A 12939-nucleotide genomic window follows, 5' to 3' on the forward strand; every position below is an offset into this window, starting at 1 on the left:
TCTATAGGGACTTCCGTGGTGGCACAGTGGTTAAGAATCCGCCTGCCAATGCAGGGTACACGGGTTCGAGCCCTGGTCCGGGAAGATCCCACATGCTGCGGAGCAACTAAGCCCGTGCACCACAGCTACTGAGCCTACACTGTAGAACCAGCAAGCCACAACTACTGAGCCAGCAAGCCACAACTACTGAAGCCTGCATGCCTAGAACCCGTGCTCTGCAACAAGAGAAGACAACGCAATGAGAAGCCCACACACTGCAACGAAGAATAGCCCCCTCTCGCCATAACTAGAGAAAAGCCTGCACGCAGCAACAAAGACCCAATGCAGCCAAAAAAAAAAAAAATCTATAAAACCTCTCTTAGGTCCTTTCTTTTTGGAGATGGTCAATTGCTGATTTCACATCATCCCAACTCTGAGTTTATTCCCCAATGTTGTGATTGTCCTCTGAGAGCTTTCCAGCTCCTTTACGTTACAAAAGAACAATAACAAACCAACAACAAACAAACAAACAACTCAGTAAATCCTGGAATCTCCTCTAGGCTATTTAATAAAACCTGCCATCTGAATATGTATTTGTGTGTGACATATAATGTTCATAGTGTATAGTAATGTTAATGTTTATAGTTAAAAGTGTGAATCCACTTTTATCTCCTTTCATATAAATGAGAATAAAACAGGTTCGTCCCTTTTAGCCTTCGTTCATGTATATTTATATGATGTGCTGCATTTTAAGGTTCTGTTTCTGCAGGTCTGGCATCTGCAAAGGGTTCTGCAGACAACAGTTTTATCTCTATAAGCTTGCATGGAGTATTTGGGCTCCTCCCTGAGTAATCTTGTACAAACGTCTTATAAACAACACCCCCTGAGAAGTCAATGGCCACCCTCTGACCTCCTAGAGCTAGATACTGCATTGCTGACTTCAGGGTGGTCCTTTGGAATAATGTTTTGCTTGGGACCAGGAAGATTTTTAAGGCTGTGAAAACACTTGCAGCATGAGGAGAACGTGGAATCTTGATAATACAGCTTTATGAAATACTGAAGCAAAGTTCCCACGTCCAGAATAGCAGAATGCGAAAGGCTCAAGGTTGCTGTTTCAAGTTTTTAGTTCCAAGGTTTGCCACACGAGGTTTGCTTTCTCTTCAGCCCTCTTAAATTCCCTGTCATGCTTGCTTGCTTGCTTGCTTTTAGTGCTGCCAAATGAGAGAAGCTTCCAGAATGCTGCTAAAAAGCAATAATTTGGAGCTTATGGAGAAGCTGTTTGAAAAGAAGGTTAACATGAATGCTGTGAACAATGTGAGTAGAAATCACAGATGTGACAAGTGACAGTCGTGTGGGTTTACACAGTCCAACTGAAATAAAAATAAAAGTGATTCTGCTAAATGAGATGAGGGAGAGCTCCGTTGCTGGCAATTCCATAATGTTTAAGCTAAAGGTGGAATCAAGCAGTGGAAGAGGCTCTGGGTGTTTTAACTGATCTATTCCAAGGGGAAGCGTCCAGGGTCTTTATGTGCAGCTGTACTAAGTCTGTGGGTGGACAGTGAAGCCAACTGTCAAGGTTATGGGCCTGAACTTGGTCCTGGATCATAGCCTGTGGATCACTTTGGCCTCAAATATTCTGGAAAGGCAGAACATCTTTTGCTACACGGTTCATCATTGTTTTCTCGCCAGTGATGTCCTTTATGGTTGGGGCCTTCCAAATTTAAAATCCAATGGAGAGTATGGGTTTGCATTTTATTGCTTCTGAAATATAGTTCATCTGCATGTTGGACAGTGAGGCCTCTTCTGAAACCTGGCTCTCACTTGTTCTTCAAGTGCCTGGGTTTAGGGGAGAGGTCCCACTGACAGACATGGATTTCCTACTGCTTGCTTCTGTGGGGATTTCCTGACAGCGCCACCAGGCAGGGTTTATCAAAGTGAACAGACTGGGGGCTGTGTCAATCGTTTAGGACAATTTGTGGGAATGGCAGAGGTGGATGTAATGCAAATGAAGCATAAACTTTAAGACACCTGCTTGCACAGACTCCTTCCAAGGCACTGGGAGGACTCTAGCAGTGTGTTCCATTGTTATATGATTTTGTAAAATCTGAAAAAGTAAGAAATTTTAACTGTAATCCGTTAAGCTTTCTGACTCTGGCTTTAAAGAGGGCTCCCAAAGAGTGTAAACTTGACGTTCCACAAAACCTGGATCTATCCCAGGCAATGAGGTCATAGAAACTGAGGTCATGCATCATGTGCAGTGGAAGGGTGTTTAACAGTTGTGCATGTGTGTGTGTGAGGGGATCTGTGTTTATGTGTATGTGGGAGTTTATGTGTCTGTGTATATTGTGTATGTGTACATGTGTATGTCTGATGTGTTACCTGTGTATACCATATTCATTGTCCACAGACATCCTAGAAAGAGTAGAAAAATAGCAAATTTTTACAGCATAACAATTTTAGGAACAAAAAAAAAAAGGAAGGGAATCAAGAAAGGAAGGGAGCAAAAATTAAAGAAATAAGCAAGGATCTTTTAAGGTAATATCTAGATTAATTGTTGAATAAGTAAAGCAATAATCATTTTTCCAAGCAGCAGGAAATCGATTCTCCAGTGTACTTTTATAACCATTTGAAAATTTTTTCCATATAACTTTCTGATATTTTAAACCATATTTTTATATTAAAGTACTTAGAGAGATAGTACACTTAAACTTACAGTCAGTGTAGCAAGTTATTGTAAACTCCTGATGAATTATATTATGCTTTCTAATGACATCTCTTTTAGTCCTGTTTACAGAAAATTGTTGACATGGTTACTTGTAGAGTTCCTTAAAATCTGTGATGACAGAAATGAAAAAACATGGAAGTGGTTTTATTGAATTATCTTGGATGGTATTTTGATTTGCATCCTTATTCACGAATAAAGGTAAAGGGGAGTTTATAAGCCCAAATTTGACATACTAGGACATAGCTCTAGACTGCAGAAAATAGCAAGGGTAACTCAAATTTAGTTTATCACCAATTTAGCTACCAAGGAAATCAGATTAAACAGTTCTCAATTTTTGCAATAAATTATTTATGAGAAACAAAGGATAGTAAATTCTTTGGAAGCAAGATCAGTATCTAGAATGTGGGAACTATGACATGTGTTTTAGTTACAAGCAAAACATCCATTGTCTGAAGCATGTCAGACTGTCTCTAGACATCCTGGGAGCACCAAGTTGGCTTTTCTTTGAAGCAAAAGATATTTATAGCTTTCTTTCTCTCTGTGTGTCTTTTCTTCCTCCCTCCTTCCTCCTTCCCTCCCCTCCCCTCCCCTCCTACCTCCCTCTCCCTCTCTCTCTTCCTTCCTTCCTTCCTTCCTTCCGTCTCTTTCTTGATTTGTTTGCTTCAGTAAAATTTACAGTCTAAAAATTACAGAGGAAAGAACCATATATGGATTGAACTTCTAGGAAGATTTTTTGTTATGTATTATCAACATGTCCTACCATTATTAATGATTGCATACCGGAGAAATACAGCTTTTACTCTCTAGTTGAAATCCGTACAATCAGTCATAGGTTACGCAGTGGATTTCAGCTTGAGGCATATCCTCCAGTTGATTGCTAAATTCTCTATTATCTAACAGTAGAGAAATGCAAGATTATGCTGGATACAGTTCTCACTACTTTCAAAGGCTAGGCAAATAGTAGATAAATAATCAAAACACAAGCACCTGATAGAAAATTATGGCCGTTCAAGAACCAGGAATCTTGGGCTTCCCTGGTGGCGCAGTGGTTGAGAGTCCGCCTGCCAATGCAGGGGACGCGGGTTCGTGCCCCGGTCCGGGAAGATCCCACATGCCACAGAGAGGCTGGGCCCGTGAGCCGTGGCCGCTGAGCCTGAGTGTCCGGAGCCTGTGCTCCGCAATGGGAGAGGCCACAACAGTGAGAGGCCCACGTACCGCAAAAAAAAAAAAAAAAGAACCGGGAATCTTAAGAAGGCTAAATAACAATCAGATGACTGAAAACACTAATTGTGTTTCCTCAGATGAACCGCACAGCCCTGCCTTTTGCAGTGGGGACAGGTCATTTGTCTGCGGTGGATTTCTTGCTGAATCACAAGGCCAGGGGGGTGTTGCTGGTGAGGTAACCTCGTCTTCGTTGGGGAGAATGGATCGGAGCATAACCAACGTAAGGGGAAAATCTGGCCGCTTGGGTTATCTTTTCTGCACCTACACACAAAATATTTCCATTGGCAGTGTTCATTTTGGAAAGATCTATTTAGAGAATACGCATATTATGTGCTTTTTGTATTTGATAGTCACCAATTGTTTACCCACTACCTATAGGATTTACGCTTTTATTTATTTTCCCATATTGACCTTATGGCCAGTAGCATCCATTTGTAAGAATAAAATGGTTGCCTAGAGTGTAACTGGGGGCATAGAAGACAGAAGCTAACTGGACTCAGGGACATTAAATCTGGAATTTTCCCTGTGAACTCTGATAAATAAATAAGGCGTATTAAACACATACTGTGTACCAGGCACCAGTCTCAGGACTTTGATATTTAGTGCCCCCAGCCTTGTGAGAAAAGTATTGCTATAATGTCCAATTTACAGATGAGGGGCCTGAGACAAAGAGAGGTTAAGTATCTTGCCCCCAAAATTACATCTAAGAAGGAGTGGAGGCAGGATTTGAACCTGGCTTATCTGATTCCAGAGACCATGGCCTTAGCCACATATCACCTTGATGATTTATCTGCCTAGACATCAAAATCCACCCTAAAGATTTTCCACGTGCTTTTCCCAACTTCGTTTAATACTTTACCATGGAACAAGGAAACCAGTTAGGCTGGAGAGACCCAACATCATGTTTATCATCTCCAGTTGCAAAAGTAGGTGATAACCTTGGCTTTTAGTTAATCCAATGGATGATAGTTCTTGATTCTTAGTTAATCCAATGGGCCATGTTTTTTAAAGTTAAACTATTCAAAAAATTCTTAAAGAGCTATTCTATTTTTTCCCTGGACTGACTCTTTGGAGGGTAAGACTCAGCATTGCTTTACCTTCATGTCTCACAGGGTTAGGTTTAGTATGTGCTTGGTAAATCATTGGAAGATGAATAAATGGTTGACCAATTGGTCATCTTATTGGTTATCTTATTGGTTTTGTCGGCACTCATAGACATGGCCTAGACTTCATAATGATGAGAGTTTCTCTTTGTTTCACCAGAGGGACACATCCCTCTCTGTCTAATTATTGCTCTAGTATTGGTAGGCAAGTGAATTGATAAACAACAGAATCAGAATGAAGAAAAACCCCTTTTAAAAAATTGGCACTGCAGGGCTTCCCTGGTGGCTTAGTGGTTAAGAATCTGCCTGCCAATGCAAGGGACACAGGTTCGAGCCCTGGGCCGGGAAGATCCCACATGCCGTGGAGCAACTAAGCCATGCGCCACAACTACTGAGCCTGAGCTCTAGAGCTAGAGCCCGCAAGCCACAACTGCTGAGCCCACGTGCCACAAGTACTGAAGCCTGTGCACCTAGAGCCTGTGCTCCGCAACAAGAGAAGCCACGGTAACGAGAAGGCTGCGCACCGCAATGAAGAGTAGCCCCCACTCACCTCAACTAGAGAAAGCCCGCGCACAGCAACGAAGACCCAACACGGCCAAAGATAAATATAAATAAATAAATAAATTTTTTAAAAAAACTTTAAAAAATTGGCACTGCAAGCACTCCAACTTAATGAGTGTAATAGGTTGTATTACAGTTATAATACTTAAGGAACATGTTGTTTAGGTCTGAAAATTATCATTTGATTATTTTTTAATGTTATTTAGCCTGCAAAAGATGTTTTGGTAATAGACATGATTGCCAAGAGTCTAGTTTTATTTTAACATTGAAACCCAGATACAATAACTTTTTATTTTACTTTAATTTTTAAATTAACATACTGTTCATTAACTTTCTTCTTGGCATACAGCTTTATGAATTTTAACACATGTATAAATTCATGTAACCACTATCACAATCAAAATACAGAACAGTTGCATCATCCAGAAAAATCCCGTATGCTGCCTCTTTGTAGTCAAAACCTCTTTGTAGTCAAACCCTCCCCTACCCTGGCAACCACTGATCTTTTCTCCACCTCTATAATTTTGCCTTTTTGAGAGTGCCATATAAATGATACCATATAGTATGTAACCTTTTGACACTGGCTTTTTTCACTCAGCAAAATTTCTCTGAGGTTCATGTGTTGCATGTATCAGTAATTCCTCCCTTTTTATTGCTGAATAGTATTCCAGTGTATAGATATACCACAGTTTATTATATCCATTCACCAGTTGAAGGACATTAGAGTTGCTTCCAGTTTTTGACTATAACAAGTAAAGCTGCTGTAAACATTCGTGTACAGGTATTTGTGTAAGCATAAGTTTTCATTTCTCTAACGTAAATACCTAGAGAAGTGAGATTACTGGGGCATATAGTGAGCTATATACAAGAAGCCACTAGACTTTCTTAGAGGGGCTGCACCATTTTCATTCCCACCAGCAATGTACTAGGTTTCCATTTGTTCCACATCCTCATCAGCACTTGGTATTGTTATTTTTCTCCCTTAATTTTAGCCATTCTAATAGGTTTGTATTGGCACCTCATTGTGGTTTCATTTGCATTTCTTTAATAGCTAATTGTTATTAAATCATATTTTCTTGTGTTATTTACCATTTGTATATCTTCTTTGGTGATATGTCTGTTCAAATCTTTTGAACATTAAAAAAAATTGATTATGTTGGTTTTTTTACATTAATTTTGTTTGATCTTTGCAACAACCCTGTGTGCTTCGTACTATTCTTTAAAAAATATTTATTTAGTTATTTATTTATTTTTGGCTGTGGCGGGTCTCAGTTGCGGCACGCAGGCTCTTTGTTGCAGCGTGCGGGCTTGTCTCTAGTTGTGGCACGTGGGATCCAGAGTGTGAGGTCTCTCTAGTTGTGGCGCACGGGTTCCATAGCATGTGGGCTCTGTAGTTGCAGCACGCAGACTCCCTCATTGTGGCACGCAGGCTCAGTAGTTGCAGCGCACAGGCTTAGTTGCCCCATGGCATGTGGGATCTTAGTTCCCCCACCAAGGATCGAACCCGTGTCCCCTGCATTGGAAGGTAGATTCTTAACCACTAGACCACCAGGGAAGTCCCTGTTTTAATTGTTGAGTTTTGAGAGTTCATTATATATTCTGGATCCAAGTCCTTTGTTAGATATGTGATTTGCAAATATTTTTTCACCCTCTGCAGCTTATCTTTTTAGTGTTTTTCATAGAGCAGAAGTTTTTAATTTTGATGAAATTCAATTCACTTGTATTTAAAAAATGAATCTAGCTATTGGTATTATATCTAAGAATGATTTGCCTAACTTAAGGTTATGAAGATTTCTCATATTTTTCTTCTAAAACTTTTATAGCCTTGTGTTTTACATTTAGATTTATCATCCATTTTGAGTTAATTTAAGTATAAAGTTATAAGGAATCTGGTATATGGATGACCGATTTCTTCAACACCATTTGACACCAATGTCACCAGTTTTTAACACTTTTGCAGTGCTGTTTGGACCTGTGCGCTATCCATGAGCCAGTCTGAGACCTGGGCAGTGGTCTACCCGATAGTTCAGTTCCCCAAGCTTTTGTCACACTGTTTAGGGTCAGGAACATGTACAGGTCCGGGGGGAGGCCAGTAGTACATACACAACTTTATGGGGTTGCTTTCTTGAACTCCCACCTCTCCAAGATCATCTCCCCTACATTCTCCACCTACAGGGCCCTTCTCCACCTTTTCCTGGTCTTCTGACTAGAAAGCCAAGGGTGTAGTATCCCAGCTCTGCTGTGTACTTCCCACAATTACGTCTGCCTCTGGGACTAAGAGAGGGAAAAAAAACCCTTTTCCCCCCTCCCCCACCCGCATCCTCCTCTTCTGACCACAGTTCCTCAGGTCAGAGAGAAGGATTCCCTCTATCACTGCTTGCCCAGTCACTGCTCCTACCCCTTCTACTGTGGGGTTGCAACTTTGGGAGTGAGGCTTGCCTGGGGCGGAACCAGAAGAGAAAACAAAACAAAATTAGGATTTCCCCCACCTTCTCTGCCCTGTAGGGGCCCCCTTCCACTTCTTAGACCAGAATGGGAAGCTCCTCTTGGAGCTGTTTCTGTCCGGGCCAGTGATTTGTACTGCTTTGAGTCCCAGCTGGAAGGTATGGAAGAGAAAACAAAAAGATCAGGAAACCCTGATTGTTTGTATTTTGAGTTCTGGTTTTCTTCCTCAATCTACCTGCTGTCATTTACTCCTCAGAGTCCTCAAATAGCTGTTCCAAACGTCTGTCCAGAGATTTTAGTAGCATTTGTTGGGAGAAACAGAGTGGAGTGTACTTATACCATCTTAAACAGGATCATAACCCTAAACCTTTGACATACTATGAAAGTGGAGAGAATTGTACAGTAAACACTGGTGTATCCATTGCCCAGGTTCAATAGCATCTTTTCTTTTAAACAGCATGTCTGAGGATTGCCATGTGTCTAATGTATTAAACACACTACTCGTTTATGTCAGAGTGTAAGTCAGTTGTACCCAAAATGTTGGAGAGAGGTTTTACCACTTCGTTCTCTCTGAGGTTTTTCCGAACATATATTTGTATTACCCTGTATTTGAAGCATGACTCTGGCTAGCATCAGCCTCTTGTAACTTTGCCTTGGGGCACTGAAATGCTGTCAGGTGGGAAATAGCATCGTTCCTGATGTACCTCTGTACTCTGCCTTGAAAGATTCATTAAGTATTTCTGTAACTAAATCAATTATTCACAGTGGCATTAGAGCATAACTAATAAAATGCTTTTTATAATTCAAGCAATGCCATGTTTGGCCAGACCTGGCAGCTTCTTTATCTGAGTGATGAGCCCTCAGTTTGACTTAGCAGTTCTGTCTTTTGAGTTCTAACACCTATTTGCAAAGAGCCAACAGTGGCACCCCTTCACCATCAATATTTATTCAGTGTCTGTTGTGGGTGAGTATCAATGCCAACTACTGGGGATTCAACTAGATATAAGTCCTTGCTACTCAGAGTAGGTCCTGGGACCAGAAGCACTGGTATCACCAGGGAGCTTGTTAGAAATGCAGAATCTTGGGCCCCACCCCAGACCTCATGAATCAGAATCTGCAATTTAACAAGATCCCCAGGTGATTGTTTCAGGAAGCACTGGCATAGATACAGTCCCTGCTTTGAGGAACCTACACTCTGTTGGGGAGCAAGGACTGAGACTGTAACAGGTAAGTTGCGTGCTGAGGATCAGATGCATAGCCCAGAGGCTGAGGACTCCAGGTTCAAAGTGGGCAGCATCCACAAATCTGGGGAAGAGGCAGACGAGGTAAATGGAGGCTCTTACTCCAGATGTGAAGAAAGGATCCCAGGTGGAGTGCAGGTGGTGCCCAGAGGCTAATGCAAGCATCTACCCTCAGAGCTGCTTACTCTGAGTGCAAGTGTTCCCTGGGGAAGTTATTGACCTTCTTGCCTGTCATCAGACTGGTAATGAGAACAGGTTGTCGGTGTCTGTGGGCATTTTTACACTTTATAGAGCATCAGGTACTGACTAGAATGTAATCTGTGACTCATGCTCATAAACTTCTCAGGCATGTCAGTTTCTTATCAGAAGACTTACTTTACATCTGTGAGGAGTGATTCTTTGCCTCTGAGGAATGATGGCTCCATTTGGAATTTATGGTTTCAGAGACTCAAGTTGTTTGCCTCTTGAATTCCTTGCTTTTGGATTTTATGATGGGTGTTTGAAATCCTTAAGTGTTGGCTGCTTTAAAATTAGGAATGACCTCTTAGGGAAAAATAGAGCTATCAAAATATGATTTATCATCTATCCCAAATATTTCTGGCCTCTTTTCTGACCATATGTGAAACTAGATTTATGGTTACTGGGTGTGAAACATTGATTTATAGGGAAGGCTAAATTAAGGGGTAAAATTTCTTGAAAAACCTCAACTAGTTATTGTACATCATTGTTCCTTGGGAAAAAGTGCAGAAATTGGTAAGCGTTTTCTTCACTCTAGACTTTAATAGACTGCCTCACTGTGTAGTGTGACAGCCGAAAGGTAAATATTATAGGGTATGTACATTTAGAGAAGGGTTTCTCCACAGTGGCACTGTTGACCTGTTGGTCAGGTGATTTTTTGTTGTGGTGGAGGTTGGGGGGGTTATAGGATGTTTGCAGCATCTCTGGTCTCTACCCACTAAATGCCAATATCTCCCCTAGGTCACAACAACCAAAAGTGTCTCCAGAAATCTCCAAATGACCCCTGGGGGCAAAATTGCCCCCAGTGAAGAACCACAGATTTAGAGTTACATCTCCATAATCTGGGACTTGCTTTTTCACTTCTCCATACCCAGACTTTACTGACAATAAGAGAAAACATTAATGCAATTTCTGGGGACAGCCAAAGTAACTGCCAAAAGGCTTATACACTTTAGAATGGAAGTCCCCCACAGACCCTCATTCCTTGTTTATTTATTTATAGGCTATACATTTAGCAGATTGGTCTCCAGGATTACAGATACAGTTGATTATGAGATGCACATAAGATGTGCTGAGAAGCCTTACTTTTTGGAAGGCATCTATACAGAGGTTATGGATGATTTTTTTTTTTGGAGGTCCAGTACCATATTTATGGTGATTAAATACCTAACCATTTAACATGTACAATTGTACTATTGTTTTTATTAGGGTCTGTCTTAGCTTGGGCTGCTGTAACAAATATACCATAGGCTGGGTGGCTTCCACAACAAATGTTTCTTTCTCACAGATCTGGAAACTGGAGAGTCCAAGATTAAGACGACATCACTGCCAGCATCTTGTGAAAGCTGCTTCTGGTTTTATCCACTCTCAGTGGAGAGCGGCAAGAGGAAGCAAGCTCTCTGTGTCTGTTTATAAGAGCACTAATCCCATTCATGAGGGTTCCACCCTCCTGACCTAATTATCTCCCAAAGGCATGACTTTCAAATACCATCACATTGGGGATTAGGCTTCAACATATGAATTATCAAGGGACACAGACATTCAGTCCATAGCAGGGTCCTATCTTTTTAAAAAGGTGTCAATGACAGAGTTTTTTAGTGTTGAGCCCCTGCCGCATTTCCCCTATAAACCCTGTGGGTTTTGCTGTTGTTGTTGTTTGTTTTCATTTTAATAGAGATTTATTTAAAATTTTTTTCAGCTTTATTGAGGTATGGTTCAAATAAAACTGTGATACATTTAAAGTGTACCTGGTGATGATTCAGTGTGTGTATACATTGTGAAAGGATTCCTCCCATCTAGTTAATTAACACACTCATCACCTCATTTCTTTTTTTGATGAGAACATTTAATTTCTACTCTCTTAGCAAATTTCAATTATATAAAAGTGTTATTAACTATAATCACCATGTGATACATTAGATCCTCAGACCTTATTCGTAGTTAATGGATGATTTTTTGACAAGGATAAAAGGAAACAGAAAAGCAGACACATGAACTTACAATTAAGGATCCTGAGGCTAAGAGTTAACTAAGTTGACCAAGATTATAGCATTTGAAAGTGGTAGAGCCAGAGTTTGAGGTCAGTTTCGTTTGAGTCTACAGATCATGCTCATAATGTCTGCTCTATATACTTCTTTAACTTGGGACCTAGGGCGCAGGTCTTAATTTTCCTCAGGATACAGCCCTCCAGTCCCTCCTCCCTGAGACAAGTGTTAACTGCTGGCTGTTTCCTTTCACATTTCTCTTCCTGTTCATTTGGTGTACAAGTCTAAGTACCCCCAGCATCACTGCAGGTCACTAGGTCTTGAGCAAAATCTCTCCTTCAGCCTCTTTTATGCATGTGTGATTTTACTGAGAGAGTCTATTTTAAATAATTTATGCATAAATAGAATTCTTTTTATAACTTCAGTCTTTTGTTTCTTTTTTGTATAGTTTCCTCTTCTCCAGTAACTACATTTAACGATGTAGGATCTGTGTGTTTATTTCTGTACTTTTCCTCATGCTCATATGATCATATCCACTTTGGGTTTTTTTTGTTTTTTTTTAAATTAATGAATTTATTTATTTATTTATTTATTTATTTATTTATGGCTGTGTTGGCTCTTTGTTGCTGCGAGCGGGCTTTCTCCAGTTGCAATGAGCAGGGGCCACCCCTTGTTGCAGTGCATGGGCTTCTCATTGCAGTGGCTTCTCCTGTTGCGGAACACGGGCTCCAGGCGTGCAGGCTTCAGTAGTTGTGGCTCACGGGCTTCAGTAGTTGTGGCTCGCGGGCTCCAGATCGCAGGCTCAGTAGTTGTGGCACACGGGCCTAGGTGCTCCACAGCATGTGGGATCTTCCCAGACCAGGGCCTGAACCTGTGTCCCCTGCATTGGCAGGCGGATTCCCAACCGCTGCGCCACCAGAGAAGTCCCCATATCCACATCGTTATCTATCTATCCACTTACCCACTTATAATAGATATAGATACATACATATATGAGTTTTTGGTCATAGCTAGTTTTATAAAAAATGGGATCATATTATATTTTCTCTGCATCTTATTTTCCACATTTAACAACTACCTAATGGAAGTCTCTCCATGTCAATTGTTACAGCCCTAATTAATTATTTTTAATGCCTACATCATGTGGTATGACTGTTCCCTGATTTGTTCAGTGTTCCAATATTGATGGGCATTTTACATTTATCTTTATCTTTATTGAGGTACATTTAAAAAAATCTATCATTTGTTTATTGTCTTTGTTTATCATCTTGTTCCTTTTATAACTTTTGAATTAAAACACTATACATTATAGTCTAGATTTTCTTCTAATATATTTATTGTGTGCTTTTTTGTATGTATGATATGATACAGGATTTAATTTTATCTTTTCCCAGATGAAGAACTACTTGTGCCTATACCACTTATTAAATATATTCATT

General features: G+C 40.6%; 1 protein-coding gene across 1 annotated transcript in view; it reads left to right on the forward strand.

Annotated features, from left to right (window-relative positions):
* Nucleotides 1-12939, forward strand: part of ANKDD1B (ankyrin repeat and death domain containing 1B) — a 57353-nt gene that overhangs the window by 7258 nt on the left and 37156 nt on the right. The window contains 3 exon segments of the mRNA XM_033855047.2: nucleotides 1189-1223; nucleotides 1225-1293; nucleotides 4006-4103. Of these exon segments, the coding sequence (XP_033710938.1) occupies nucleotides 1189-1223; nucleotides 1225-1293; nucleotides 4006-4103 (202 nt within the window).

This window comes from Tursiops truncatus, chromosome 3 (assembly GCF_011762595.2).
Source record: "Tursiops truncatus isolate mTurTru1 chromosome 3, mTurTru1.mat.Y, whole genome shotgun sequence".
NCBI lineage: Eukaryota > Metazoa > Chordata > Mammalia > Artiodactyla > Delphinidae > Tursiops > Tursiops truncatus.